Source organism: Aquarana catesbeiana, linkage group LG06 (genome assembly GCF_042186555.1).
Source record: "Aquarana catesbeiana isolate 2022-GZ linkage group LG06, ASM4218655v1, whole genome shotgun sequence".
Taxonomy (NCBI): Eukaryota; Metazoa; Chordata; class Amphibia; order Anura; family Ranidae; genus Aquarana; species Aquarana catesbeiana.
The window spans coordinates 92,056,134-92,068,894 of NC_133329.1; the positions used below are offsets into that span (position 1 = coordinate 92,056,134).

The 12,761-nt window shown below is 41.2% G+C and overlaps 1 protein-coding gene across 1 annotated transcript in view; it reads left to right on the forward strand.

Moving 5' to 3' along the window:
* Positions 1-11,997, forward strand: part of LOC141148731 (uncharacterized) — a 78,324-nt gene extending 66,327 nt beyond the window's left edge. The window contains exon 20 of the mRNA XM_073636426.1: positions 4,704-11,997. Within this exon, the coding sequence (XP_073492527.1) occupies positions 4,704-4,796 (93 nt within the window). The 3' untranslated portion in view covers positions 4,797-11,997. The remainder of the gene's footprint in view (positions 1-4,703) is intronic.
* Positions 11,998-12,761: the final 764 nt, after the last annotated feature.

Consider the following 12,761-nt stretch of genomic DNA (forward strand, 5'->3'; position numbering starts at 1 on the left):
ATATAGATGTGCGTAGTTCAAAGTTAATCATTGGAGTTTGTTATAGACCACCCAACGTTAATGAGGAGGTGGAGACTCAGCTCCTTGCACAGATGGAAAGGGCTGGGACGGTGATAATAATGGGGGATTTTAACTACCCAGAAATTGACTGGAGTAATGGCACTGCTGGGACAGTTAAAGGGCAAAAATTTATAAACCTAGTACAGGACAATTTTATGGTCCAGTTTAAGGCCCCAACTAGGAATGAAGCTTTGTTGGACCTGGTAATCTCAAACCACGCAGAGCTTATTGCTAATGTTCAGATAAAGGAACACCTGGGTAGCAGTGATCATAACATGATTTCATTTGATGTTAGCTGTAAACAAGAGATACATACGGGAAAGATAAAAACACTTAACTTCAAGAGAGCAAATTTTCCAAGGATGAGGGCGGCTCTCCAGGACTTAGACTGGGAGGGAATACTGGCATCGATAAACACAGAACAGAAATGGGAATTCTTCAAAAAGACTGTTTGGGACCTCACTGCAAAGTATATTCCCATGGGAAATAAGTTTAAAAGGCTAAAAATAAAACCTATGTGGTTCACGGTCAAAGTTAGAAAAGCTATAAACAATAAGAAAAGAGCTTTTAAAAAATATAAAAATGAAGGAACACTAGTGTCATTTAAATGCTACAAAGAATCTAACAGAATATGTAAAAAGGAAATCAAGGATGCAAAAATTCAAAATGAATGACAGATCGCAAAAAATAGGAGGACAAACCCCAAAAAATTATTTATATATATGAGCATGTAGGCCCTTTACAAAATAATCTAGAGTGATATGGTCCAGAAATATTTAGACAGAATAAAGGTGGATAAAGCACCTGGACCTGATGGCATCCACCCACGGATCCTAAAAGAATTGAGCTCTGTAATTTCAAAGCCATTGTATCTAATTTTTCGGGACTCATTAATGACGGAAATAGTACCACTGGATTGGCGCAGGGCGAACGTGGTGCCTATATTTAAAAAGGGATCAAAGTCTTTACCAAGTAACTATAGACCTGTTAGTTTAACTTCTATAGTCGGGAATACTGGAGCATTTAATAAAAGACCACATAGACAAGTTCTTGCTGTAAAAAAACATTTTAAGCAACAGACAGCATGGGATTCATGAAAGACAGAAGTTGTCAGACAAACCTGATTTCTTTTTATAAGGAAGTAAGTAAAACCTTGAACAGAGGGGTGGCTGTGGACGTGATATACTTGGATTTTGCAAAAGCGTTCGATACAGTTCCGCAAATACGGCTCATGTGCAAGTTAAAGTCTACAGGCTTGGTAATATCAGTTTGTAAATGGATAGAAAACTGGCTAAAAGACAGAATTCAGAGAGTAATGGTTAATGATTCTTACTCTGAATGGTCTAAGGTTATCAGTGGTGTACCCCAAGGTTCAGTGCTGGGACCCTTACTCTTTAATATCTTTTATAAATGATATTGGGTCTGGGATCAAAAGTAACATTTCTGTCTTTGCAGATGACACCAAGCTATGCAGTGGAATAACGTCCTTACAGGATGTCTCCAGTTTACAAGCTGACCTCAATGCACTGTCTAATTGGGCGACTATGTGGCAGATGAGGTTTAATGTTGAGAAATGTAAAGTTATGCACTTGGGGGCTAAGAATATGCATGCATCATACATACTAGGGGGAGTACAACTGGGGGGAGTCCGTAATGGAGAAGGATCTGGGGGTTTTGGTAGATCATAAGCTCAATAATAGCATGCAGTGCCAAGCTGCGGTTTCCAAAGCGAGCAAGCAAGTCCTTTCTTGTATTAAGAGCGGTATGGACTCCAGAGAGAGAGATATCATTTTGCCCCTGTTCAAATCATTAGTAAGACCTCATCTGGAATATGCAGTTCAGTTTTGGGCACCAGTTCTCAAAAAGGATATCGGGGAACTGGAGAAAGTGCAGAGAAGGGCAACCAAACTGATAAGAGGCATGGAGGAGCTCAGCTATGAGGAAAGATTAGAGGAACTGAGTTTATTCACTCTTGAGAAGAGGAGAATAAGGGGGGATATGATCAACATGTTCAAATATATAAGGGGTCCATATAGTGAACTTGGTGTTGAGTTATTCAGTTTACGGTCAACACCGAGGACAAAGGGGCACTCTTTACGACTGGAGGAAAAGAGATTTCATCTCCAAGTACGGAAAGGTTTCTTCACAGTAAGCTGTGAAAATGTGGAATAGACTCCCGCCAGAGGTGGTTCTGGCCAGCTCAGTAGATTGCTTTAAGAAAGGCCTGGATACTTTCCTAAATGTACATAATATAACTGGGTACTAGCATTTATAGGTAAAGTTGATCCAGGGAAAATCCGATTGCCTCTTGGGGGATCAGGAAGGAATTTTTTCCTCTGCTGTAGCAAATTGAAGCGTGCTCTGCTGGGGTTTTTTTTGCCTTCCTCTGGATCAACTGTGGGTATAAAATTGGGTCTATTGGATTGTACAATATTTTTTTTGTTTGTGTTTTTTTTTTTTTTTTTTTTTTTATGGTTGAACTGGATGGACTTGTGTCTTTTTTCAACCTGACTAACTATGTAACTATATATGGGCTGCATGGACGAGTCGCCAGAAGAAAGCCATTACTATGCAAATGCCACAAAGTATCCCGCTTACAATACGCCAAACAGCACAGAGACAAGCCGCAAACCTTCTGGCACAAAGTCATTTGGAGTGATGAGACCAAAATTGAGCTTTTTGGCCACAACCATAAACATTACATTTGGAGAGGAGTCAGCAAGGCCTATGATGAAACGTACACCATTCCTACTGTGAAACACGGAGGTGGATCGCTGATGTTTTGGGGATGTGAGCTACAAAGGCACAGGAAATTTGGTCAAAATTGATGGGAAGATAAACGCAGTATGTTATCAAAATATACTGGAGGAACATTTGCATTCATCAGCCAGGAAGCTGCGCATGGGACGTACTTGGTCATTCCAACATGACAATGATCCAAAACACAAGGCCAAGTCGACCTGTCATTGGCTACAGCAGAATAAAGTGAAGGTTCTGGAGTGGTCATCTCAGTCTCCTGACCTCAATATCATTGATCCACTCTGGGGAGATCTCAAACGTGCAGTTCATGCAAGACAGCCCAAGAATTTACAGGAACTGGAGGCTTTTTGCCAAGAGAAATTGGCAGCTTTACCATCTGAGAAGATAAAGAGCCTCATCCACAAATACCACAAAAGACTTCAAGCTGTCATTGATGTTAAATGGGGCAATACACGGTATTAAGAACTGGGGTATGTAAACTTTTGATCAGGGTCATTTGGGTAGTTTCTGTTGTTATGGTTTAAAGCGGGGGTCCACCTATCTATCGTTTTTTTTTTTTTGGGAGTTCATTCACAAACTTCTTCTCATGATTATCTACTCACATGTTCTGTGTAATAAGTCTGCCTGTGTCCGATTTCGTTGTAAAGAATAACTTATAACATTCACTGAAGGCGGTTTCCATCTTCATTGTGGGCATTTGAAGCCCACAAGCATGTATTTCCTGGATGCGGTGAATGCTGTGCTCCCAGTATTCACCGAGATGTTGTGATGACACTGTTGCACAATGCATGCTGGGAAGCCTGAGACTAGCTCCCAGGGGACTGTGGGAGGTCTGGGAGAGGCTAGAAACACGCCTACTCCCATGGGAGGAAAACCAGGAAGTGCTAAGAAGATTAGAAAAAAAAAGGTAATTACGGCGATTTAAATTTTTTTTACACAGCATGTCAGCATCTAGGCAAGGAAGAGAATGTATAGAGATAATGCTCAAAATTTGGGTGGAACCCCGTTTTAAAAAGAGTAAACACAGTTGATTGATAATAAATGGCTTTAGCCAAACACTAACCATGAGTGAAAGAAAAGTTTTTGTGTTATCATTCGTATTCTCTGAAAAATGGCCAAGAAATCATAAATTCTGCCAGGGTGTGTAAATTTGTGAGCACAACTGTATACTGTACAAATTAAACAAAAGTTGTTTGTTCTGGTATTGTACAAGAACAATTTTCGTGCTTGTCCCTTTGTACTTGGTTTGGATACACTTTAGAGCAGACCCTCCAAACCAAAAAAGAACATCAGCAATTCAGCTCTGCATGCTGACCAGTAATGACTTTATAGTTTTTATGTAAAGTAACCATTATTTCTGAAAACGTCCCCTTTTTCCCTTGTACGTGGCTTTTCTAAGGCAGCAGTGGCGTGGCCATTACCTTCCAGGTTGCTCACGTCTTTTCTTTGGGGTGGGGGGGGGGGGTCTGGGTGTCTGAAGCCAAGGCAGCTCTGGGGTTTGCCCCATGCACCTTAGGCAGTTTAATGTGGTTTATTTATCTAATGCCATGGCTTCAGCAGTGTTTTGTGGCTTATTGACGCTCACATTGCTTTATGTTTAACTGTTATAAAAAAAGTTAAACATAAACTGCCAACTTTGACACAGACCTCATTGGTGGGCCAGCATGGAGAGTCTGGAAGAAAAATCCTGCCACCGATGATGTGAATTTTGAAAGTGGCAGCAAGGGTTTTCAAGCATGAGGTGGGTAAAGCGATGGGATTATAGAAAATAGACACGGTCGAGGCAATTCTTTTATTTTCATTACAGTTTGTGGTTTATGAAATGGGGGAAGGGGGTCTGCTTTAACATCCTCACATTGTACATATCGTTGTCTTTCTTTCAGGTATGCAGCATGAATTCCCGCTTGTTTATCTTCAATGACGCGCAAATGAAACTTCTGCTAAGCAAACTAGGATGTTTGACTGGAAAGAAGTAACCCTCCCCAGTGACGTGTATACAGAGACTATCTTCCCGGACGCCAAACAAACTTTGCCGATTAAAAGTTGAGTTTTATTATGTGAAATTTGCACTTTTTACTATTGTGCCTTATGAGTTCATTTCTGTAGGACCATTAGGCCTTGTGTGGCTGAAGACCTCTTGTTCACCATAGCCTTCCATCAGTTTCGATGCACATTTCCAAGGCATTATTAGAGCAACTGATAAAGTCAATAGGTATGGTTGCCTTCAAGTGCTTTCAATCACTAAGCCCATTGTGTTCTGTCTGTCTGTCCTTATGTCTCCAACTTTATCAGTGAGATTTACTTGCAGTGGTTTTGCTCCATTTTCCTCTAACAAGGCTGATTGACGGTTTCGGTCTCCTGCAGCTGAACTCCCCGCTTATGAATTTGTTCTGAATTGAGAAGGGTTTGTCAAGGAAGTGTAACACAATTTTTTTTTTTTTTTCTAATGACTGATCTCTTCAATGTAATCCCTGGAACGTGACCAGTTGACATGCGATTCATCTTGCCAGCTATCCATGTTAAAATAGAAATGTTGGTTTTGCATATTGGTAACCTTAAGTGCCCATTCACATCAGAATGCGGTGCAGGAAACCCACATTCCGTGTACAATTGCCGCACCACGTTCAAAGTGCACTGCAGTTGTGATCTGCAGCTGGCCTCAATGCTAAGTTAACAAAACCCAAACAGTGTGTTTGCCTGCACCAGATTGCATTGTACAGAAGTAGCTTGTGATCCAATTGCAGTGTGTTTTCTAAAGTAGCGTTTTTGGTGCGGTCCAGTTCAATTCAGCACATTCAAAATTATTTGACTCTAATCATGCCACGCTGCACCATGTGAATGTTGCAGGAATGTGCAGCGCATTTCTGGTGTGAACCGGCCCTATTGTATTTCTTGGGAAAAGAAATCCACAAAAACTTTCAGTATATCTCTGCAATACATATGCATGCATCCTCACATTTTGTCTATTTGAAAACGCTGATAGCACAGAAAAGTAGTTAGTATCTCATTGGATATTTGGCAGGATCACAAACTTCCCGCAGGGAGCGGACAATGCTGCCTCTGCTGCACTGAAGAATTGCTGCCAGCCCTACCCAGTTTTCTACTGGACTACAGAACACCCCTCTCTTCGGAATAAAATAACATAGGGGGGGATATATTCTTCAGTTCAATAGTGGAGAACTCAGGCAGGGCTGACAACACTGCTTGGGATTTCAGGGCAGCATTGTCCGCTAAAACAGGAAGTTGGTAGCTCACTGAATTTCTTGCAGGATCACCGGGTATTTTTTTGGGCTTGCATGTTTGAAGAACAAAACCTGGTGATATGTATTGTAGAGATGTTCTGATTTTTTTTTTCTGTTTTACCCCCAGCATGTATTAATGCTGATTGTTCAGAGTTAAATTTGTTGCAGCTGTTCATGGCACCGTTATACTGTGTTAAAAAGTCTTCACTGTGCAGCATTGTATTAAAGAGAACTAGTCAGCAGTTGCCAAAATCAGAATCTCCACTGCAACTTGTTATACCAGCTTTTTCTTGCTGGTCAGGGGTAGCTGTGGTCCCAGTTTTTTACCTGTGGTCCCAGTTTTTTACCTGTGGTCCCAGTTTTTTACCCGTGGTCCCAGTTTTTTACCTGTATTCTTTTCCTGTTTGAATCTTTTGCAAACACCTTTTCTGTTGCAAGAACCAAGAGAGCGCACCAGAGCACAGGCAAGAGGTGAGAGCGCCTCCAATGGATACAGTTACATCTCTGGGTGAGATGATGCAATATACATTTTAATCCTTTTACGCAAGTCAGCGTTCATTCTAATTATGGGTGCATTTTGCTAAATACTACACTAAATGTTTAATAGAACAGTTTTTTGCAAACACGGTTTATGTTGCAATATCCCAATAAAATGCATCTGCTAGCACTAAGCACAGGCAGGGTATAGGACTCCATGTGGCTTAGGGGGTGACACCTCTGCATTAAACTGCAAGTATCCCTGTAATTAAGCCCTGGGTGAAATGCGTTAGTAACTTGGCCTCAGGTGGGTGGTGTTTCAGTGTGTGCTGTACATTCCATCTGCATGGTCATTAAAGAACTTTCTGCACGTCATTGCTGTGAGGCCCAATTCTTTGGATTTAGATGGTGCAGTTTGGTTTAGACTCGGCTTACATAGAGCACCATTCTTCTCTATGGAGATTAGGCCTTTGACTGGAAAAACACACCACATCTGCAACATGACACAACGCAGACTGGAGAGATACCTTCATATCCTCATTTTAGTACAGGAACCAGCTGTGCTTGTGTGTTTGGCACACATGTGGCATTCCTGATCCTTTGGGTAGATCTGGTGCCACTTTAGGAAGATTTCCATAAATTGGGAAATCTCCTTGTGTTGTAATGTGTGCCTCTGGCCACCGGGGGGCTCTCGTTATCACTAACTAGAATTCCACCCCATTCTTGTAAGGGATGCTCAAGATCATGCTCCTCTGTGTTATCAGCTTTCAGAGCAGAGGTGTAATCCAGACAAATACATCATTCAGTGTTATGTGACCGTGTCATTAAACGTTGAGCTTGTGTTATTAGCACTGAGCTCTGACAGCAGGTAAAGCAGCAGCGGACGATTCCATCAGATTTCAGAGCAGTAATTCTGCCTACAGAGGGTCAGGGGTGGAGATGAATAATGGGTCAAATATCCATTCCTGGCCAGCAAGACTATGCTATTCAGGGAGCAGAGATTCAGATTAGTACAATGGCTCTTTCATGACCGGTTCTCATTAATTGCAGAGTCTGAAGGCAGGCATGTCATCTGATAAATCTGTGCCTTTAATTTGTTTAAGTGCCTCCCTGGCAAATGTTAAACCTGAAATCTGGCACTTGTCTATGTACAGCAGGTGGCTTTGGTATTACGTTGTTATCCTTTCACAGCATCCCATGATGCTTCCTAGTCCTCCATCTCTGCATCCTTTGGGGCTGGTTGCAAAAGATATTTATACTGCTTTATCCTGCAAAAAAAAAAGGCAGCTGTATCCTGGTTTTGTTGTGAGCGAATAGTGCATACTGCTCCTCTATAATGAGTACTCCAGGATCTTGTGTTTTGTACACTATTTGTATTAACTTTGCTGCTGTGTGTTGGTAACTTGTACACTGTGGAGGCATCATCATTCATACTAGAGGATGATTTACTAAACCTGGAGAGTAAAAAAAAAATCATGTGCAGCTGTGCATGGTAGCCAATCGGCTTCTAACTTCAGCTTGTTCAATTAATCTTTGACAATAAAACCTGGAAGCTGATTGGTTTCTATGCAGAGCCGCACCAGATTTTACACGCTCCAGTCTTAGTAAATCTCCCCCATTATGTATCTTGCTTCAAGTTCTCAGTGAATTGTTTGCTAGCTTTTGTTGCCTTGTTTTTTTTTTTTTTTGAAAGGTTCCCTTAGAGGGTGGTTTGTCAAAATAGCATTTTAAACCAGAGAAAAGAAGATGTATCTTTTAGAGGAGGTTTCTTGAACAAAATTTCCTGATAATAAGCGCTAGCAGCGTACTGGGGATAGGAGACCAACAATGGATATAAAAGACATGTCACAACGCAGATACAATTTTATTGCAGTGTAAGGTCAGAGAGAAGATCAAATGAGAACTCCCAACACGCTTCATGGAGCCCAACATGGGCCCCCTTCATTAGGGCTTGCAGGTGGAGACCATGTATATAAATAAGTTGGGAATCCCCTGCTAATGGTTTTTTGACCAATGGCATGTCAGGCACTGAGCTCACCAACAACTGGTTTGGTAGCCTCTATATCGGGGATATGCAATTAGTGGACCTCCAGATGTTGTAGAACTACAAATCCCATAAGGCATAGCAAGACTCTGACATCCACAAGCATGACACCCAGAGGCAGAGGCAGGATGGGACTTGTATTTTTGCAACAGCTGGAGGTCCGCTAATTGCATATCCCTGCTCTATATCATCTACCCCAAGGATTGGAGAAGGTAAAGCTAGAGAGATACTGAGGAGAGTGCAGAAAAACGGTTCAGTACTTAGTGAGAGCTGAGAGGATTGTAACACTTAAATGGAAACCGGTGACTTCATATACTATATTGCTAGTTGCCTGGCTGTTATATTGGGGTTTACTAAAACTGGAGAGTGTAAAATCTGGTGCAACTGTACATGGTAGCCAATCGGCTTCTAACTTCAGTTTGTTCAATTAGGCTTTGACCAAAATAAACCTGGAAGTTGATTGGTTTCTATGCAGAGTTGCATCAGATTTTGCACTCTAGTTTTAGTAAATCAACCCCAGTGTTCTCTGGTTCCAATATTTTGCATCTCCGAACAAGTATACAGAGCAGTTCTTCTATCTTTACACTGATCTTCCTGGGTCTGACCCAGAAGCCAATGGTTCAGTATTGTAGGCACATAGTATTTTGACAAGTAGGTCAGCCACAGCCCCTCATATTTTTCTCAGGAAAAGGTGAGTTTATTTAGGTTTTTAGTTGAAGTGGTAATCTCTGGATTGCATTGCACCATGCGGTTATACAGAAGTAGTGATGGGCTCGGGTGTGTTCGGATCGAGCCCGCCTGGAATCCGGCACTGCACACCGCCAATCATAGGCAGTGTGTGTATATGGAGGTTGGGAAATGCCTCGCTGCCTATGATTGGTGGTGTGCTGTGATGGCTTCCAGGGGGGCTCGATCCGAACACGCCCAAGCTCATCACTACACAGAAGCAGGCCTCTTCCCCCACAGCTTTCTGCTTTAACTAGGAGCTACAGCTGAAGATATGTGTAACGCCACCTTATGATAGAAGCAGTTATTGCAGCCTGGATATTACTAGCATTGTCGAAATTTTGCCCATTTAAAGGATCTCGTAGAGCAGTGGTTCTCCACCCTGTCCTCAAGTACCCCCAGCAGGTCACGTTTTGGAAATTTCTCTTAGATAAAATAGCTGTCTAAAGTACCAATCTATTGACTCTGATTTAAAGCACTTGTGCAAGATAAAGAAAAACCTGAAAACATGGCCTGTTGAGGGCAGGGTTTAAGAACCACTGTCATAGAGCACATCATAATGGCACCACACCGTCTGTGTATTGCGGTGAATCACCATTTATTATTAAATGAATCCCAGAGCACTTATGTGGAGTGCTGCAGTGCACCGCCATGCACAGAACTCTGCGCTGTGTTTTGAAAAATAGAGCAGGACCCGAGTTTTCAGATAGTCACACCCTATTCATAATTTCATTGCCTGCATAGCGCTATTTACCTTTGAAAAACGTGATGTGTGAATGGACCCTTCATATGCCCAGCAGTGATTCCAATATATATTGGAAACCTCCTTTTAATATCCATCCCCTTCATTCCAATGTACATATTATTTATGACCGTTTTCCGCACTTTTTAGTGATTTATGTGGTAATTTATTAGCTTACAGTTCTAGTCTTATCAATAGACCCCATTTCATCCCCACCCCCTCAAATGTCTCATTTTACAGAGACGTTGTTTTAATCTGTTTTCCTGTTGTAGAAGAAAACTGTGAATACTGTTGGTGATGAACGATGCCCTGGCCTTAGTGGTCTTCACAAATTTTAACTCTTTAAAATTCCTAAGTTGGGATCTTCTCTGGGTGGTACTGGCTGCCGCCGATTGTGCCGATAGAGGATAAATGTGGAGCAAACCCACTGATGACAGTAATATTTGCTACAAATAGCCAGCCTGTCTCCTACTTTATCCTTTAACAAATACTGCTTGCCTTCTCTCCACGCCACCAGTCTGAGAAAAGTCGATTTCTGCATTTACTTCATTGGAAAGCAGGACCTGTAGCATTCCTGTGGGTCCTGTTATTACATTCAGTACGGAATCATTTCCGTATTTGCTCAGACATCTGGCTGCCCGCAAGCGCAGACTCTGGCCATCTGGGGCTCTTCCAGATTCTCAATGATAATTCCTATTTTTTTCATGTAACACTGATATAGGCTCATTTCTGGTTGGGAGGGGAAAGGGGGGCTTGCATTTTAAAGTAAAAAAAAAAAAATAGAAATATTACCACACCCAGATTTTCATGGGCTGCTTAGGGGAACTGACAAAAAAAGCAGAGGCTCCCTCAGGGGAACATTATACATGGATGAGCGGCAATACCAGGTTTCACCTGCAGGTGGCAATGCATAAGAAATCCAGCGTATTATATCTGAAAAGGCAAAACTTTTTTTTTTTTTTTTTTTTGAAGTTTTGGATAGAATGGAGAAGATTTAGAACACCTGTAAGGTTTTTATTGCTGTCTGTGCCCCTGTTAAGGTGGTGTACACTCTCTCTATTTGTCATTTTTGCTGTTATTGAAAGTAAAAGAAAATCCCAAATTTTGGGTTGTCCCCAGAAAAGTAATAGCAGGGAAATCTTCCATTGGGGACGCTAGTTCTGGTGACCTGGGGGGGTCCCCAAGGAATTCCCTTAATTTGCAGAGATTTTTCTCTCACTTCCTGCTTGGCTATGAGACAGGAAGTTAGGTAAATCGCCACAACTGGGTATAGATGGTGAAAACAAATCTGACGGGTTATAACCCTCTCTTCAAAATGAAAAAAAAAAAAAAAAAAGTTTTGCCAATAGTTGTACTTGAATCCGTAGCTATGATTAGTGGCGCTCACTATCCTAACACACAGATTTTTCATTGTTCATTTCTGCCATTCAGCTCCCTCCTCCCTGCAGTGACTTGGCTTCTTGCCAGCTTTCTGATCTCTAGTAAACAGAGTAGGAGGGTGCGCAGAGAGCGGGAGAAAGCAGAGTGCCAAGTCTTGACATGAAGACCATTTACTGCTTCTCTTGAATTATTCCACAGTGCTACAGAGGGCTTGTTTTAAAGCTTTATTTATAGCTTGTTGAAGACATAAGAAAAAAAATAATTAAAATCCATAACCTGGCCACACTAAAAAAAACTAAACTACCCTGTGTGCCTTGCCACTTTCGACCTGTGGCGGTAGCCATTTTTGTTTAGGGCAATATGAAGCCATTAGTTCACTTTGGAAATAACTACGCCTGTCCACAGGCTTTTTAATGTCGAATGGGGTGCTAATTGGCTTTATCCACTTGGCACTTTGGTTTGTCTGTTTTCTTAATTCTTACTGTTTGTGTTGTATTTTTATTGTACATATAAATGTAGATACAATTTAGAAATAAAAAAATAAAATAAAAGCCTTTTGAAAGCTTTTGGTGTGCGTTTGTGTGTGTTTTTTTTTTTTTTTTTTTTTTTTTTTAATAGAAGAATCCATTGGTGACCTCCTCTGAAAATGCTAGGCGCCTGGCTGTCATGTCAATCCTAATGCTTCGGTATTTGAGTCATGGACGCAACAAGTATGCAGGAATTCTGATAACCTAATCTGTATATTTTTCTGGGTTCATGACTGAAAATATTGAAGGTACAGAATATTCAGAGGTAGGTCAGCAATGGAGAGGAGAGATTTATTGGATACGTTTACTTTCATTGAAATGTAACAACCAGGTAGTAATAGATCAGCTGGCAACAGTGTATATAAATCCCATCAATTATCTTCTTTTATTGCTTTCCTTTTATTCTATTAGAAACATTTTGTTATCTGTTTGATACAACTGTGTTCAAAATAATAGCAGTCCAACATCACTAACCAGATCAATCACTGTTTTTGGTATAAATTATATTTTTACTAGTAGGTGTAATAGAAAACCAACAGTCATGACATGCATGTTGCTGACTCTGTGTAATTGAATCATTAAAGAGGAAGTAAACCCCTGCCTCTCTTTTTTCGGACCTGCAAAGTAAAGACATAATCGGGGTTATTTACTAAAGGCAAATCCACTCTGCACTGAAAGTGCACTTGGAAGTGCAGTCGCTGTAGATCTGAGGGGTATATCTGAAATGAGGGGAAGCTCTGCTGATTTTATCATCCAATCATGTGCAAGCTAAAATGCTGTTTTTTTTTTTGTTTTTTTTTCCC